Source organism: Lepisma saccharinum, chromosome 5, assembly GCF_977018435.1.
Source record: "Lepisma saccharinum chromosome 5, izLepSacc3.1, whole genome shotgun sequence".
Lineage (NCBI taxonomy): Eukaryota > Metazoa > Arthropoda > Insecta > Zygentoma > Lepismatidae > Lepisma > Lepisma saccharinum.
In genome coordinates this window covers 98752158-98771958 of record NC_139233.1, presented here as the reverse complement: position 1 = coordinate 98771958, position 19801 = coordinate 98752158, and the positions used below count along the sequence as shown (strand labels likewise).

The window sequence follows — 19801 nt, the reverse complement described above, 5'->3', positions numbered from 1 at the left end:
TCTATAATCGCGCATGGACTCAGACAGCAAGGGGCTTTAATGAACCCTCCCTAACAGCTCAAAGATCTCATTAACACTGAAAACAAAATCAGGGTGTAAAAGATGAAGGTTAGAAACTCAGCTAGAATGTCTTTGTGGTCCACATGCAGTGACTTGTGAGCCACTGTGAAGGCCTTTCTACTCTTCTGGCTGCGTTCGGAGGCCACTGTTGAACATTTTCCTCCGTTAGTAAACTTGCTGGTGTGGTAAGCATGCACAGAGATATTGAATTTTCATTTAGGCTGACAGAGGGCAAGAAACCACTCCTCTTCACTGCTACAAGTGTGTATAGGAGGCACCATCTTTAAAAAAATAACCAAAATGACATTTTGAAGCTCGCTTGATTAGTGTTGCAGACTTGGCAGTCATTTTGTAAATAACAGTAAATCATGTAAATTTGAGTTGTATACAGTCTACCCTACAATTTTTATTGAACTTTTAAGGTTTTGATTTGAATCCTATACAAATAAGAAAGAATATGTGAATAAAATATATAATATCATTCTTTTCTTTCAGTATGCGTGTATGATATGCCGATTATTTGATGATGAAGACAAGAAGCAATACCACTGTGATGGTTGTGGAATTTGCCGCATTGGTGGACGAGACAAATTCTTCCATTGTGAGAAATGTAATATGTGCCTTCCTATGAAGCTATATAATAAACACAAGGTATGCCTTTCCTTTCATCTTGGCCAGATTAGTGTCTTGCATAGCTGAGACTAATCGTAGTTAATTTTACTGTGGTGAGTGAGAATTAGTATATTTTTTAACATGGAGTACAGGACAGAATGTTTTGTTTTGATTCTTTTTGTCTGAATATGAAGTGAGCATGTGAAAGCTTGCAATTCAATATGGAAAGTGTACTGTTTTAATGCAGTTTGTCCATATATTAAGTATCTATTTTGTTGAAATAGTGATTTTACTAGCAATGTTTTTCACTGTATATGTTCCTTGCACATTACTTTAAACGTATACACCATCCACATCACGAGACACTTCCCATCTGTCAACAGTGGCACAAAATAAGTTCTGGAGCATTGCCAGTGTTATGGCGGCAGCAGCCATGTATGACCCATTACCACATTACGCAAGCTGGTGCTGTCCTAACACCGGCAATGCTCCAGAACTTCTTTCACACCACTGTTGACAGATGGGAAGTGTGTCATGATGTTGATGGTGCATACGTTTAAAGTAATATGTAAGGAACATCTACCATGAAAAATATTACAAGTAAAATCACTATTTCAACAAAATAAATAATTTATGGCCACCCTGGACAAAGGATAACTATTTTCCCTTAAGAGACCCATTAATTCCAACATTGGAAACAAAGAGGGACTAAACAGCCTTTTTCAAATAACCATTGCCTTTGGTTGGAGGTTATACAGGGTGGTGCAAAAGTCAGTTTACCCATACACAAATTCAAGTATACATACAAAATACAAGTAGATACACAAAATTCCAGTTTCAGTTGTTTTGTTCAAAGTGTCCTCCATTGTTTGCAATACGTTGTGTGCAACGATCAACAACAGAATTGCAAATACAATGCAGTAAGCTTGTATCATTGTTGATGACATGAACCGCATTGATAATTGAGTCTTTCAGTGCATCCACATCTACCGGTGATGATGAGTATACCATATCTTTAACAATTCCCCACAAAGCAAAATCGCATGGTGCCAAATCACAAGAACCCGCAGGCCAATGAATGGTACCACGACATGCTATCCACTCTTCAATGCGTCGTCTAAAAGAATCTAACATCACGTCCATAATGTGGAAGAGCTCCATCTTGCTGCAATACAAAACATTGATCTGAATAAGTGGGGTTGTTTTCAAGTTCAACTAACCCTACATCCTGCAGCATCTCGAGATAAGATTCCACAGTAACATGTGCATCAAAGAAATAAGGTCCCATTACGCCAAAGAAGAAATGCCCCCCCCCCCCCCCAAGCAATCACTCCAGGCATACTTGCATGTGGATTGGTATCAGACCAGTAGACAAAATTATGATGATTCACAAGGCCGTTAAGTTTTAACTGGGCCTCATCTGTCCATAACACAGTCTTCCAGAAATGTGGATCTGCTTCATGATGGATTTCAACACGTCACGGACCAGAACTTACTTGCAAATAACAAACAACCACACTACAACAAGCCAGAGACCCACCTGTCGACAAAAGAATAACGAGTGCACTGTTGCCAGTGCCACACGACAATGTTACCAACTATATAGCAAAAAAATATTACTTAGCACAAGAAGCACATACATTATCATAATGCTATTATCAATGTGTTTTTTGGGTGTACTGACTTTTGCGCCACCCTGTCTTTGCACATGTGCAGAATGCAATATACAGCCAACTCCCTATAGTGAGTTCTCAATATTGAACTAGCTATAAACAGGCACGGAAGGAGGTATACAGATCTCTCTATAGTTCATTTGCATTGTATTGATTTCAGCAAGTTCCTGTTTTAATCCTTAAATGCCAGGTTGTGACATATTATCACAGCAGGTATTTGCGCCAATGCCGGCTTGTGACATATTGTCACAAGGAGCTTTTTCTCATGGTATGTAACTTTTTGGACATACTGTGTCTCGGATAATGTTCTAATATACATGTTTTGAGTTCTGCATGAGTCTTGAGGTATGTAATTAGCAATTAGTAAGGTTTAATTAATTTCATTTTTGTTATATTTGGGAGGGGACCAGCCCCTGAAAATCACGTTCGATTTTTTCTTGCATTTTTTGTTTTTTGTTTTTGTGGAAAGTATTTACAATATGTGCGCAATTTTTTCCATGATAATGAAAAACATATCAGACAATATGTAGGTATCGTTTTGTACCTTTTAATCCGTTGCTAGTGTGTAGGTCCGATGAATTTCAAATTTCGTAAAAAATAAAATATCTTTATCTTCTTCTACCCTATAACGGAAAATTTTGTTTTTATAGCATAGCTTTATAGCCCCATGTGTACTGAACAAAATTAGGTATAATTTGTAACTCTAACTAAACTAACTAACTAACTCTCTAGCCTTCTTAAACCCGAAGGTTCATGGCTGCAGCAACACAGGCCTTCCATCTGTCCCTATCTTGTGCAAGATCTATATACTCTTTTCCATCCCTACCGATTTCCCTTAGGTCCATCTCGACGTTGTCCCTCCATCTTCGTCTTGGCCTTCCTACTGGTCTCTTACCATCAGAAATTTGTAACTCTAGTGTTCTTAATTCCGGATATATAAAATTTTATTTACAAACATGCGGAAGATTAAAATTCAAGCTGAAAATGCTTCCGTCATTGGAGAGTTTACCGGCTAAACACGCTCCGTTGTTTAAGGGTTAAAGAAAAACATAAAGAACATAGAAGTGGTAAAAAGGTAAAAAAAAGGTAAAGTGCTCCCCTGTGCTTAGCACTACGCCATGAAGGCGTATAGAGGGTGTGGGGGTAACGCCCCACACTTTCTTGATCCGGTCGTGAGTGGGGGTGATGTGATCAGCATCACGCCCCTGACCGCCTTTACCCCCCAGGGTTTCCCCCAGGTACCCATTTTATTCGACGCTGGGTGGGTGCCGGGGCCGCTTCCAACGTTAGAAAAGTTCTCGGATTTGAACCGGCCGGGGATCGAACCCGGGACCTTTAGCATGGTAGTCAGACGCGTTACCAACTGAGCCACCGCGGCCAACTATAAAGAACAAAGTGGTGTTTGAAGTTATTGATAAATTAATAATGTTAACCTATTATTACTTAGCCCTTAATTAAATTTCTACAAAAAAACATCATGTGAGTGAATATCAGGCATAAATAGAGACATGCATATTTTGTTTTTGATGGAAAAATATGAAATTTAGAGTTTGTTTACGAACGTGACACTTTCTGAAATCTGAATTATCTTGTGAGTTATTCAAATCATGGTAATTAATTCTGCTGTAAATACAGTGGAACCTCGATTTTATGTTTTTCAGGGGGGGGGGGAAACTTTAAATGCTGAAGAATGTAAAATCAAGGAAAATTTGATAACATTTTGCTATGTTGGGACCATCAAGATGGAATGTATTTATAATGCAGAAAAATATAAAATGGAGTTCCACTGTATATGGGAAACCAAAAATGAACTCCTTTACACACAAATAACCTTAATACTCTGATAACTACATAAAATGTACTATTACAAGGGAAATGTTTATTTTATGTAACGTGTGTAGTTTTTAAAATCAAAGTTAGGGTTATATTCAACATTTCAACACCGAAATGCCATTTTATGTACCTCTTTTGTGTCCTGCTTTTGTACTGAAATCTTGATCTTATATTCTTGCCATAAATATGTGCCTCTGGGCATAATTGCTTTTATTTTTTATCCACATTTGAAACTGTTTTACTGAAATATATTATCATCCTTATAATTTCTTAAAATCCCTCATTTTAGGTTATTTTGTAGGCTGCCTGTTGTCAATTTTTAGGTCCTACAATCCAACTTGTGAATATAAAACTTGAAATTGAGGAAGGGGCACTTGCTCCTGTGTGCACCTCTGTCTGTGCTGACATTGTTGTTAGTAGGGTATATCGTTCCAGAACATAACAAAATTCAGATCAATATTAACTGAAGAAGTTTATTGAACCACCTTGTTCAACATGCCCTTATTCTCTTTGTCAGTTGTGAAAACAAACTTAATGTAAATGTTAGTGGACTGAAGAAGAATCTGTTTATTGATAATGCTAAGAATTACGAAAATATGCATATCATTTGATGATTACCATAGTAATGTCAAAAACATCTTACATAAGAACTAAAAAAGTACTTTGAAAGATTCAAAAGATATGTAGTAGCAAGTACTATATTTAAATATCTACATATGTTTTTGTTTGATTATTATAATGCCACAGGAATTCTAACTCCCCAAACTTGATCTGATGCACAAATATTCCACTATGGGAGTCAGTTGACTCAGAATTTTATTACCATAGTACGAACACTGTAAAACACAAAATAATTGATGAACTGCTTTTCTTGGTACAGTACAAGAAAATTGAAAAATGGATCTTCTGTGTACCACACCCATGCACATCTGCAAACACTGATTGACAGCAGCCAATGCCCAATCCACACTTAGTTCACTAATGATATGCAGCTGTGCATTGAAATCTAGAATCGATTTTTAGTATATTTTTGTTGTTTCAAACAAAATATGACAGTAATCAGCATGTGAATTTGAAAGCCTCAGAAGGTGACCTTAAAATTTGTGAGCTCCACAGAAGGTGTGTTTCATATTTGTCTATCATCAAGCTACAATTGTTGTAAAGCAAATTCATGAAGTTGATGAAGGGACACTCGCAAAGAACACCCATGCTCACGCCGGGATTCCAACCAGGGACCTCTGTCATCTTGGTGTGCTGTGCAAAACACACTGACACGGAGGTGAGTGGATGATCCAACTATCGTACACTCTACTAACGTAACAGTGCCGATTAGTAATTCAGACCACTGTTTATTGCATCTTGAGAATGCTGATAAACATTTTAAAATAATTTTGTCCAGAGACCATTCAGTGTTAGAGTTTTCAAATGAATGCTAAACATTTCCATTGACACAATATTAAGCAGTTGGATACTAATGAAAAAATAATAATAATAATAATAATAAAGAAGCTTAGTTTTGTGGGTTAAGTGGTAGAGCAGCCACAGGCTGAACTTTTACCACGTGGACTTCACCAAGTTATTTGACAAAATCTGTGTTGAACTTTTAGTTTTTAATGCATATCGCTGTTAGTGCGATAAATTATACAATGTAGTGGTCATTTGGTATATTTGAGTTTGGTAATGTTGCGTCAGTCAATATTGCATATTGTAACATCACACAACAAAAGCGCGAAGAAACAATTAGGAATTCCGCTTCTGTCATCTGCGTCGGAGGGCAGGAAGGGTCACATGAGCCCTAGAACCAATCAAGTAGCTCTCTGCTTCATACGCCAGGGTTCAAGATAGCATTGTGCGCGTGCTGTAGAGATCCAAGCTTTCCCTCCAGGTAGGCAGTAAGGAATATAGAGTCCTTTATGCCAAAAAGTACCCGGCATCCAGCCAGAAAAGGCATTGGAAAAAAAATTCTAGAACTGGTGTTCTTAGTGGAGTGATGCAAGCAGACCGCAAAAAATAGCTATTATAATGCCATGAAGATCAAACATATATGAAATTAGTCAAGTTTTACTTTATATTTACAGCATTTATGCATTTTTGAAATTTTGAATATGGGAATGCCGGCCGTATGTGCATACTATAATGCTACGCCACTGGTGAATACCTTAACAAAACAATTACAGCTCGGTGAATAAGAGAACATCAAATTGCTGAATAATGGAAACTGAAATTAAGAAATTGAAAATTTTTACACCTTATTTTATATATGTGCACATTTCTGTTCAACCCTCCATAACCTGCATGGTGAATTATTTTCCTTATCCGCATAATAATTGTTGGTAAAGCACTAGGTACCCTATGTACACTATTCCTGGGAAAACATAGAGGCATTCACACCTTTTTTGTACTGTGCTTTCAGTTGCTTACATTCCTCTGAAGTAATCAGTCCCCCTTAGGTGGCACTCCGTACCACATACAGGAACATTTCCTAAATCATGGCATGTCAGCCATGGATGTGGAGGGGGGGGGGGGGAACAATGGGACGACAGTACTTTGTTCAGAATGCAAATTATTTTTATGCAGAAACAGGAGACAGGATGTTCTCGTCGGTTTGGAATGCAGACCTTACAAATTCCATTACTTGCCTCATCCGTGGAAAGGTACCAGCCTGACAGCCGGATCTGAATCGGCAGCTATTGGAATTTGTATAGCGAAGCAACTGAACCGATCTGAGAAAATTTGGAAGGAAAATTCGAGATCCGTTTTTGATTTGAGTGAGTCAACATCGTTGAAGAAAGAGTGCAGGTATGTGCCTGGAGGATGGAGGCGTCACTCCGAAGTTATAAAGGTCTGAGCCTATTTACACAACCTCTCGCTAGCCCCTATTCTTCACCCTATACTTAGATCCTGGTAATTAAAATAACAATAAGGAAAGGAGGAAACAATACAACGATGCGGATGACAGAGGTTAATGCATATATTTGTTTTCACACTTGGTAACCATGAATTTATGTGCAATTTCTAGGTTTCATTCCAAGATTTTTAATCGCTAATGTTAGGATTTTCGTATGTGCTAATGTTTATTGCAGTATTTGAGATTTTGTTTGTGTTATTTCATGTCTTTATGCACAATTTTTTTATGTTACGTTACGTTAACACAGGTTGTTCTTTCTATTTAAAGTGTGTAGAGAATGTTTCTCGTGCCAACTGTGCTGTGTGCTTGGAAGATATTCACACGTCACGAATTCCTTCTCACATCCCAGAGTGTGGACACTTAATACATCGAACATGTTTTGAGGACCTAATCCATGCAGGGCACTACGCATGTCCCACATGTCAAACCTCAATGCTGGATATGACAACAGTAAGTTATCACTAGCTTCATGTGTTTCAGTTAACGACATACCTTCATGAAATTCTGCATGCTTGTAGATAACGTATCTTGTACTTATACTGTGTTTTGCAATTTTCCTTCATCTAGAAATTTTCAGTTTTTTCTCCTTTCATACTTGGATGTGGGGAAAGTTAGGGGAGGGAGGGGGCATTTCTTCAATTGAAGAAAATGACAAAGCCAAAGTTCAGATCAATTTACTATCATTTTTTTAGAATGAAAATGGAATTGTTTGCATGTGTTTTAAAGCCAGAGGTAAGCAGTGATGCAACATTTTAATCTGGTTGCATTTGTAAACAGAATTGTTGTTACTGGAGAGTTATTAACTACTTCCAGAGTAATGTTGATGTAGCATTCATTGGTTTTTTATAAGGATGCGTACAGGTTTGCAAGATCATTCAAAAAGTAGCAAAAGTTTTTCTTGTGTTGTCCAGATTTTCATGTCAACTGCCAAACACAAAATTGTGTTACTTGATTTACAGTTTGTGAATGCACCATTCTACTCACTGAATTATTAATTGAAAAAGTATAAGAAGTACTTGATATATTAAATAAATATTGAATGTGAAGAATAATATTTTTTTAAAAAAAAGTGGAAGAAAGAGAATGAATGTAATGATTTTTCAGGTATTAAATATCGTTGCTTACATACATGATAAATAAAATGAAATTAATGGAACCATGGAAACAGAAATTGATTTTACATTTGCATAGCTTAAATTATTGTGTATGCATATTGCTACCGTTGTGGAACTTTTAATTTATGCTTGTTACAAGCAAATAAACACCTTTTTTTAAAAAAAAAAAAAAAAGTGCAAGTGGGGGGGGAGGGTGGCGAGAGCAAAAGTTGATCAATGTGTTAGCATGAGCTTAACCTATGTATGTTAGAAATAGATAGTTCAGCACAATGCAGAGAAAATTAGTAGATTGGATTAATTGCTGCTCTTATCAATGAAGAAACTATACTATAGCAAGTTCTTGGCCCTTCTCTTGCCTCTTGGATACTTAACACTTACAGGTGAAGTCAAAGAATCGCATGTGTGTACGTGTATAATTGTAGAATAGCTTAGCAGTGGCATAGCAACATATCGCGAGGCCCTGAGCGAGATAAGAATGTCAGGTCCCATCTGTTCTTTAAATTTGAAATCTCAATGTGAATCGATACAAAATCATCAAACATACCCCAGCAAATTATCATATTTAAATATTAATAATAATAGTAAATTACTGATGAAAGTGGTATTTCTTAATATGGCACTGAGAAATTTAGATTTGGCAGAGGTATATTCTTAAAACACATTATAATACGTATTATCCATGCCCTCCTGGAGTTGAAAACAACGCAAGCATTTAAGTGCCTCACACGTTGCTCCGTGGGAGTTGGAGGTGCTTTGCTGTTAACATATTAAAGCTGCAAGTGCAAGGTCAAGAGAATGAAGAAAAGACAAGACAAAGCTCTTTTCATTCAAGAAAAGAATAAATTGATAAAAATGTCAAAAGCAAGTCATCATGAATTTTTGTGTAAATGTTTCACATGAAAAATACGATGATAATGTTTAGTATTTTCTGGCCCACTTAGGCTTACGGCCCCGCCTGCCTGTATGTTGCGCCTCTGATTATAACATTAAACTAGAATTTAAAGTCGGATAGAAACAGAATGTTTTAATTTTATTGCTCACAGAAATTAAGAATTTTCCATCTATTTTTCTCACTTCTATTTGTCACATTTATTTACCCCATGGAACACAAAGACATGGGTGGTTGCCCACTTTGCCCACCCTTGCTACGCCACTGTGTCTTAGGATTTGTTCATTATTTTCCTCCTTTGTGTACAGGGTGGGAAATAACCTTTTGCTAGGGGTCTGCTGGAAAAAGTAACAACAATTAAGAAATTATGGTAATACCAAATGTTTACTACAACAATTGTGGTTACAAAAACAGAATTAAAAGTTAGTTCACGATAAAGCACCTCGCTTCAAGGCAAATGCTAAAACCAATACCTTCTTCGGCGAAGTGGCATTAACTTGTTCAGCAGTTCTGAATGGCCGGGTGCATCACCGGACCTGAATGCAGCGGAGCACTTTGGGGCTTTTCTGAAGGACGCAGTTGAGTCCTTGATGATAGTGGAACGTGGACCGGACCGCTATTCCCGGGGCAACACCCCATCTGGAACAAGTCCTCCGTGACAAGGAATGGAATACGGACTTGTTTGAGAATCTTCTGAGCTCCTACCCTGATCGTCTTCGTGCTGTAAGAGAAGCAAACGGAGGACATACTAACTTTTAATTTTGTTTTTGTAACCACATTTGTCGTAGTAAACATTTGGTATTACCATAATTTCTTAATTGTTGATACTTTTTACTGTGGACCCCTAGCAAAAGGTAATTTCTCACCCTGTACTTGCAATGGGTAATTTTGTATTTCTCTTAAATAGTCACAGTACAATTTCTCAAAATATGAAAATTTGGTATATTCTAATATTTTTTTTCTTCTTGTTTTTATTTTTTACCTTTACAGCTATGGAAGTACTTGGATAATGAAGTTGAATTAAATCCCATGCCGAAAGAATATAAAGACTACACTGTAGACATATTGTGCAAAGACTGCCATAAGGTAGGCTGTACTTTTTTTATGGATATGTAGTTTGCATCATAATGTGATGAATGTTATTGTATCATCTCATTACTGTCCGTATGTGACACTTAAATTCCTCTTGCTCTACACTGACTAGAAAAACGTCTCTGTGGGTTTTTCAATCATCTTGGTTTCACACTAAACGTAATTGCCCCAATTATAACAAACAATCTTTCAAGTCCTCAGTGTAACTGATATTGCTTTCCATGTCTTATGTGTACACAGTGGAACCCACGGAGAAATGTGACATGCACAAAATTTAAAAAATCCTAACAACTCCTGGTATTTGTGTAGTGAATTTTTTACCCTGTGTTGTACGTGTTCTGAGATGAGATGTCACGGGATATAACAACCAAGAGAATGATATATTATTATTTGGCAACCTCAGGACAGAGTGAGGGGGTTAATAAATGTGCAGTGTCCCATGAGCATATTGTGAATAGTCTTAGATTTGGTTCCTGAAAGTATATTTTTCTAAACCATAGTAGTTAATTTTAAAGACCTAGTATATGCACTTCGTACATATGCCTGTGTTTTGATATTTGTTTATTTATCCTTAAGGAATGTGTGGTTAAGTTCCATGTTATTGGTTTGAAGTGTGTGCATTGTGGATCATACAACACCTGCAGAACAAGTGGCTGTCCAAGACCCAGCGCACCTGGTAAGTGTCAATTCTTGAATGATTTTTTTTTCTCTGTACATACTGGCAATATTTTAATGTTTTCTGAGGGTGCTAATGTAAGTGTCCAAGTTAACCGTTGCACTGCACCCGGTTGTCCAGGCTGTCAAGAAATTGCTACAGGTGTGAGATAGGACCTGATATTGGGATGGCATACATGTCCTCATTCCGTGATGGTGCAAGACCATTGAACTGAACGGAGAATTTCTAGAAAAATAACACTTAGCTGAAACATGTACCTTTACTGACTGTGAATTTCATATGTGTAGACTAGAATATGGGCCTCCGCAATGGCACAAGTGGTTCGGATCCCACTTTAAACAGTAGGTCCAGTCCTGATTAGCCTTCCTGTGCATAAAGTGGACTTTTTAAAATGAAAACTAAAGATATGTGTAGAATAAACAGTTCTCAATTTAAAAAAATGTGGGGCATTACTTTTTGAACAACCCTTGAAATATATATGTTATGTCCAGGGTTCCCTGGAGAACCTGGAAATCTCAGGGAATTTGAATAAAATATAAATCTCAGGGAAAATCATATAATTGACCTATGAGTCCCGATAACGTTAATCTGAAGGACTAGAGTATGCTCCTGCCTGTTTATAATAACAATTGCAACTAATAATTTCAACTTCAGTATCATGCTTTACACTAGCTACTTTGAAGATATAGCCTTGAAATACATGTTAATTTTGGATTTGGATTAATTTATATTGTGTCCATTTGTTTGCAAGAAGTGTGAAAATGTTTGTTTTACATATATGTTGTAATTTTATTTTGTGCACTGTAGTGTTTCAAGAAGTGTACTACCACAAAAACCTGTAACCATAGTCCATGGTTATATGCACAGAGATGTCATTTTAGTTTTGAATTAGTTTAATTATTGATTGATTGATTTGGTGTTTTAAGTCAACAGTAAGGCTAATCGGGACTGGACCTACAGTTTAAAGTGGGATCCGAACCACTGTGTGCCTCCACCGGGCATCGAACAGTTTCATTATTAGTATCAGAAATTGAACTGTTGTGGAATTTTTGCTGAAAGCGATAAACTGCTCAGTCCAGTAACCAATATTCTACAGATCCAATATAAAATTGCAGATGTTTCTTTAAGAACATTCACCTATGCAACGTCCACCCACACCCACAACAACACAGCACTGGAGTACAGGCACTGGCGGCGTTCAGCACACTAAACCCTGCAATTAGGTGGGTGGCAAAAGTCTACCCATACGTGCTAACTTCTTGTCAGCCGTAGAACATGGACTCAGAATGACCTCAGGGCTTGCTGGGTGTAAAGGAAGGTTATACCAGGTTTATATATATGTATAATGTTTATTATAATAACAACAGAAGGATGTCCGTTGCACATTTGCACACGTGTCTTTACCTGTACTACGCACCTGTATTTATGTGCACCACTTTTGGTCTCGAAGAGATAAGGCGGGGGGGGGGGGGGGGCAGGGAACATCCAATTTATTCCTCGCAGTGAGGCGCCAGGGGGAATATGGAGACCTAATTTTATTTAGTTCCTTGGTCGCTGCTGACGTCACAGGTTCCCCTGAAAGAGAGAGTAGGTTGTGCATAGTACCCCCAACCACAGCCGGGAATTGGCCGAAACCAATCGGTACCCCGAATAGTGGGCGCTGGGTAAAAGGATGCCGCGACCACCCCCTTGCGTTATCGGGGAATTGGCGAGCCCACTGGTGTCTCCTATGCAGGGACGGCAGGTTAGGAAGGAAGGTCCGGGTGCTCCGAGACAAGCCGGGCAGGAGGAACCTGTTCACCTATCAATTGAAGCAAGCTGACCAGGTAGGTAGGTTGCTGCTAGGCTATTCTCCTGCTTTTTCTTCCTCCTTCCTTCCTTCCTTCCTTCTGGGATGGCTTCTAGTCTTCAGGCTGGGAGGCCAGTTAACCCTGGATGTTTGCCTGTTTACGTCAGGGAGCCAACTGAGCTCTGGGCCTCGCTTTGCTGGCTTTATACTTGCGGTGGTGCAAGGGCGGTGAAGATTTTAACTACAAGTACGTGTGGGTAACTCATTTTTTTTACATATTGCAAACTCTGTACTGAGAATTATCAAGGTTGGACATTGAGAAATCACTAGTGGGAAAATCACTAGATTCACGTGTCATAATAAACTAAAACTGTGTGCATTCAGACAATACAATTAATAATGAGCCATGCAGGACTCTGCAATTCTAAACAAAGAGTTGAACAGTGTAAATGACAATAATGTTTACAGAATACAGCGACCACGCAGGGTCTAATAATAAGTGAAGCTAATAAACGTAGAGGTGGATCCGTTCACGTATACTGAATACATTTAAACTAAAACGTATGCCTCGCATGGACATTCCGCTTAACTCTTTCATCCAAAATTAAAAGGAATATAGCGACCACGCAAGGTATAATAATAAATGAATGGTGACCACGCAGGGTCGTTAAATGTGGTGACAGGGTCGTTACACCTACTTAAATAATATATGTAACTAACGAGAGTCTCACACCATGGCTGTGCAGTCTAAGGTGCAAGCTTTGGACTCCAGCTATGTGATGCATGCAGGTTCAAGTGCCCTGGAGGGAAGTGTAACAATTTTTCCTGAGCCCATGTATGTGACCGGTGGCCACATGCCATCATGAGGAAATTGGGGAGCTGTGAATGAGTAACATAGAAAACCTTCAATGATGACCAGGGGTACATGGTGCTGAGCACACATCGCTCAATAACTGGTTGGATAATCTCCCACGTGTGGTGGGAGTGATGTCGGCAGTGGGTCGGTATCACTGGCTGTATCACTATGGGTTATTATTTTAACTTACAAGGAGAGGGTGCGACTTAGGAAACTGAGTTTGGGAAGGGACTTTGTGTAGTGGTAGGGAACCCTGTAGTTATTGTAATGCCAAGTTACTAGCTCACACTTGCCCAGTCACATCTGAGAAAAAGTGATTCAAAGCATTCAAAGTTTGTCTCATAAGGCGAAGATATTGTCAGACTTCCAAATGTCCCGGTGGGCCTGCTGTAGAGTATAAGTTTCACGTCCTGAAGGTTTTGGGTTAGATTCCCGTTCTGTTGACCTTCCTTTTGTCTATCATCTTGGGCAATCATTTATTTCATTTTTAAATGCAAAAATTCATCCTTCATTTGCTATGCAAATTATCGAGAAATTTTGTTCTCCGTGCTTTCGTGTTAATAACCACTGTAGATCATGTACAAAATAAAAAAGTAAACAATACCATTGATTGTGAATGATATTCTTGTTTCTGGAAGGGTATATGTTTTCTCGAAAAAGTAAACATATACCATTTGCTATAACGCTATACATAAGTACAGTGGGATCCATGAGTATTACTGTGCAAATTGTCCATGACTATTTTAATTAATTTTTCTCTTTTAACATGTGTGTTTTTAAGCAATGGATTTTTATGTATGCTTGGGCAGAATTTGTTATCAGCTTGTTTTGAGTTTTCTTTTAATTCTTGAAGCTCTGATTGGGTCTATAACGTGTACGAACATGGTGATGGACAATTTTCACGGTAATACTCATGGATCCCACTGTAGAATACACGATGTGTTGACTGAGCATCTTAAAACAAGTGTGGCAACTTTGGATGGCCAGGGGCAAGGGGAAGCTCCGAAAACATATGACCTTGAGTGATCTAGTTTCATGGTGAGAGCAATAGTGCACACTAGTGCCTTGGTATACCAATACCTATAGCGTACCCTACCACCCATCTTAAATTCAGTTTCCCAAGCCGTGCCCTCTCCTTGTGATTGCAAGGTGTTTTTGCCTTTGAAAAACCAAGTGTGTATTTAAACATTTACTTTAAAAAATCAAGTCACATTAATCATGTGTTTTATTCATAAAATGATAAAACTGCGGAATCTTGCAATATATTACAGGCTATTTATAAATATATATAATTGGTAAATTTATCAGCTATTTACTTACGGAATACTGATTAACCTGCCTCACCTCTATGTGGTGTACGGTTTTAGAAGCAATATCGGGCGGAACCATGCAGAACCTCTCCAATGTGACCATCCAATTGCAGGAGTGCAACGTTGTACAGTTAGGAAACAGTGGTGCCCAAGTTAAACACAGTGTTGTGCATTTTTCTTGAGTGCAAGGAGTTTCATAAAATTCTCCACTTTAAGGTTCATCATAAGATGGCGCAAAACATTTTGAACCTGACTGACCCATAAGTTTCAGTAGCCTACAGCTGGAGTTATTGTTTCTTGAAGAAACACTGGGAAACAACTCCTTTTTTTTTTGTTGCCACCATGTTGACACAGCTGAGTTCTTGTGTCTTGGGAAAACAATGGGTGTTACATTCGTCTCAATACACACAATGACTTTATTTATGAAGAGCAAATATTACATCAGAATTTACACTGCTTTACAATCCATAATATTACTTATTTTGTATTACAATTGCTTTTCATCCATTGTACTTTTTCACTTCCATCTCTTCCTCCTTATGCTTTTCTGCTTTTTATATTTCCCCACTTTTTACATGTTTTTTTTATGTGAATGATTAAATGATTTGATTTATGTTACTACTTTAGGCTAATTGCAAAAATAATGATGAGTGGTGATAAGGTGAAACGGATGAAGGGAGATTTGCAAACACATATGGACAGCACACAAGTCGCATAGAGGATTATACAGGCCATAGGTCCAGATGCCAAAGCCTCGTTAGTCTGCAAAATGCACTCCAGGGTGTGCAGAGCCCTAAAAGGTGTAAAATTACGGTTCCGCTGTATTCTTAAGCAGATTCAATGCTGTATCATTTTATAGAAAGGTGTTTTCTTTTTGTTTGTTTGTTTGTGCAATATCAACAAAAAGAAGGGGTTAATGTGTGTGTGGTTTAGCATATAACCTTAATTAGCATTAAAAATAAATCACTTTCTGTTGGCTTTTGCCATTTTATTATTATTTATTGAAGTTATTGATTCGGTGAAAGCAGTTAGAAACAGGGTTGTTAAGGTCCAGGAACCCATAAATTCTAATGGGAACATTTCTTCTTGCACAATTTGAGTTTGGTCCAAGTTGTGTATCGTTTCATTCAAAAAAGGGTTCCTGGACCATATTTAATATTGATCCTGAAAAAAGGTTCCTTGACCGTATTTAAATTGATCTGGAAAAAAAAGTTCCTTGACCATATTTAAATTTATCCAGACAAAAGGTTCCTGGACTGTATTTAAATTGATCTGAAAAAAAAAAAAAGGTTTCTTGACCATATTTATATTGATTCTAAAAAGAGGTTCCTTGACCGTATTTAAATTCATCTGGGAAAAAAGGTTCTTTGACCATATTTAAATTGATCCAGAAAAAAGGTTCCTGGACCATATTTAAATTTATCTGGAAATATGTTCCTAAACTATTTAAATTCATGTGGAAAAAAAGGTTCCTTGACCATATTTAAATTGATCCAGAAAAAAGGTTCCTAGACCATATTTAAATTCATCTGAAAAAATATTCCTGGGCCATATTTAAATTCATCTGGGAAGAAAGGTCTCTTGACCATATTTAAATTGTACTGGAAAAAAGGTTCCTAAATCGTATTTAAATTAATCTGGAAAAAAAGGTTCCTTGGCCATATTTAAATTAATCCGGAAAAGAGGTGCCTGGACTGAATAGAAATACTTTACTAATAAAAAGGTTCTTTATGGTCCAGAACCCATTTACGCTTGCTAATTTTCTCTCCTGGGCCTTTTAAAACTCTGGTTATAAATTCTGCATAATTGAGTTTTAATGTTTTCCGTTTCAGAGCAGCTGAACGGAGATTCCAACCCTAGTGCTGGCCAGGATAGCTCTGGGAGTGGCCAGGGCAACGCAGGGGGCTCTAGTTCAAACGAGGGATCCGCAAGCAACTTTCTATGAACACTTAATTAGCTAACTCTCTCATTTAGACTTAACACTATGCTGGGGGAAAACTGTGGTGCTGGTAGAATGTATACTTACCATAGAGATTCTCAGATGTACATGTAAAACCTCTGAGGAAGGAGTCATTGATATTTTTTCTTTATTAAAATTGTAAACTCATCTGCATGTTAGATTTAATACACGCACTGAATAAGTGTCCCTATGTGAACCTTTTTATTTCATGAAAATTTATCTTATGTTAGGTACTGCATAATATGGTCGTGGAGAGATCATTCTGTTAAAATGTTCAGCAGAAGTTTATGTGAAAACTTGAAAGTTGATAACCCTTGACTATGGTGAATTTTTGTGGGTGCTGTTAATAAAAATTGGAAAAGAAATTTTTGCAGCAGAAATTTTCTGCACCTTTTTTTTTTTTACACGTGCAACTGCAAAACCTACATACATACTGGATTCTTCAATTAGGCTGTTTCTACGAGCCCATTTTTAGGGTACGTAGATGAAAACAAATGACCACATTAGTTGCACTTGTTTATGCGTGGCATAATTTATTTCACTTAAAATGATGCATTCTTGTATGTGGAAGAGTATCAAAGTTCTACGTGAAACAATAGAATGGTGTAGATGTAAATGCATTGACATGTCTACATGTTATTGTGGCAGACAGTGGCACATACAAATTCTACATTGAAATGAAGCAGTCCATCCTTTTTATCTTCTGACAAGGAGAAAATGACATGTTGCTTTACATGTGAGTATGACTCACTTCCTGTAAAAGCAACATTCACAAGTGCTTATATACAGTGGAACCCTGATTGTATGTTTTCGGCTGTTACATTTTCCCGCATTATGCATTCATTTAAAAATATTATAAAATGTTCTTCATTTTAAAGTTTTTCACCATGGTCCCGTGAAAAATGTAAAAAAAAAGTTAACTGTAATAGCACTCAAACCATGTTCAGTTTCCTTTTGTTGAAACACCCTGCGTTATCGAGGTTCCACTGTATGTCTAAGCGGGATTAAGCGACACATGAGACATGCAACTTGAGAAAAGTCGACACCAACGCTTCATGCCATAGTAGCATGACAGGCTGCACAAGCCTGAGTTTGATTTGTGTAATTCCTTCCAAAACGTGCATCTTTTTTTGTTTTTGTTATCGCCTTCAATGTTTTTTAAAGTATGTATAGTGAGTAGAAAATTAAAAATTTTGAAACCGAAGGGAATATATCAAGATCACTGATGGTACAATTATTTTTGTATGTGCATTGAAGTACTAAGCTAAAAATATTCATAACACTCACAGTAAACACTACATATAAAAGAGAATATCTGGTCAAGAATTGGAGTGTTGTAGATAAGGAAAATGGGAAAATTTTAGACCTAAGTGATTCATGACTCGTGTTGCTTGTGAAGGAGCCAATCAACACCAACATTTCACACCTTAGCAGCATAACAGGCTGCAGAAGCCTGAAGGTGACATCTGCCTCAGAAAAGATTATTCTGTAAATAGAGAGCTCAGCTCCCTATTGCAGCTTCTATTTCCTTAAAATATTACTTTATTTGCAAACGTTTTAGAAATGAAATTAAGTAGTTAGGTGATTTGTAAAACTATTTAACTACTACTAATGAATTGTTACAAAATAGTGTTGTGGTGAGCAAACACTTTTACCCATTATGGTTCTTCACTGAGCTGTAGTTTCATTTGTTTGTGAAGGAATTTTCAAATATCAACAAAGCATGTGAAAGAACATTATAATACAAGATTAAGGAAGAAAGTTATAGCAATATATTTTCTTAATGCACTAGTTTGAATATTATGGAATAGCACACAAAAGCTGCAGAGCATGTCCCTGTTACCCATGCAGTGGTTGGTTGATTTGTTGTTTTTAAGTCCACTTTATGCACAGTAAGGCTAATCGGGACTGGACCTACAGTTTAAAGTGGAATCCGAACCACTTGTGCCTCCAGCGGGTATCGAATCCAGGACCCGTTGATTACAAGGAGACCCTTGCAAAGGGTATCACAAACCAGTTAGTTTTTGTGGTTCAGTGATTATTCACTGGAATAAATTCCCCCATTTCTGTTAGCTGCGCAGTAGCAAGTTCGTGTACCACATTCCACCTTTGGCATATATGGAGGTCACTTCATTTTATTTAAATTATTTCTTTGCTACTTCAGTGAACATATGTGCATGGTAAGTGGACATGTTGCTACACCTAGTACTAAATTTGCTGCTTTGTATGTTACTGCGAGATACAAAAAGAAGTTATGATGGTGTAATAAGAAAAATGAAACAAATGATGGTGTGGTGTAAACCAGATGGTACTCTTCTTATGTGCAAACAGTTGCTTGTGAACAGTAGAGAACAAATCATACGCAATTATTAATTAAGAAGAAAAGAGTGCCTTATGGTTCAAATTTGAGTGCACCTTGAGCATAGGCAAAACCATTGGCATATATAAAATCCACATGTTAAATATCCTATTTAATAGAATAATTTACTTCCATAAACTTCTGCTGCAACTGAAAATTCTATTACTCTTTGTGTAAGGTTTCTAGTTGGAAATGAAATTCATGGGAAGTGGAGTTGCCTTCGAAAGGTATGTTGTGTTTTTAATATATAATTTATTTTTGAAGAACTATTTCATGACGAGTGTGATCATTTGTGTGCAACACTTTACATTGCATTGTCTTATTGTTATGATTAAGTTATCACTAATTGTTTTAGTAAGACTAGATAACAACTAGAAGCTTAAGGAAGGAACAAGAGATTTTCTGTAAAGGCTGTCATTTAGTCTGATTGTGCATATTTGTGCCACAGTCAAGGGTTTTTTTTTTTGTTTTTTTCACAAGGAGGACATGAAGATTTGTTATTGTAAATAATTTTATAGGATGCTGACCGCTCAGGAGAAGATCCTTGACGGAAGTGAAGTGACATAGCGAAAGGCAACTGCCCTATTGGGTTTGGTGGAGTGCACCCAGCAGACTAAAATAATGTACAGAATAAACAGTGCAAAGCTATTCTGGACAGTGAAAGAAAAG

The 19801-nt window shown here is 37.4% G+C and overlaps 1 protein-coding gene across 1 annotated transcript in view; it reads left to right on the top strand.

The window, feature by feature from the left end:
* The window catches only part of Rchy1 (Ring finger and CHY zinc finger domain containing 1), a 47428-nt gene extending 27830 nt beyond the window's left edge, over positions 1–19598 (top strand). The window contains exons 3-7 of the mRNA XM_083122787.1: positions 556–711; positions 7354–7536; positions 10081–10176; positions 10759–10858; positions 16646–19598. Of these exons, the coding sequence (XP_082978913.1) occupies positions 556–711; positions 7354–7536; positions 10081–10176; positions 10759–10858; positions 16646–16758 (648 nt within the window). The 3' untranslated portion in view covers positions 16759–19598. The remainder of the gene's footprint in view (positions 1–555; positions 712–7353; positions 7537–10080; positions 10177–10758; positions 10859–16645) is intronic.
* Positions 19599–19801: the final 203 nt, after the last annotated feature.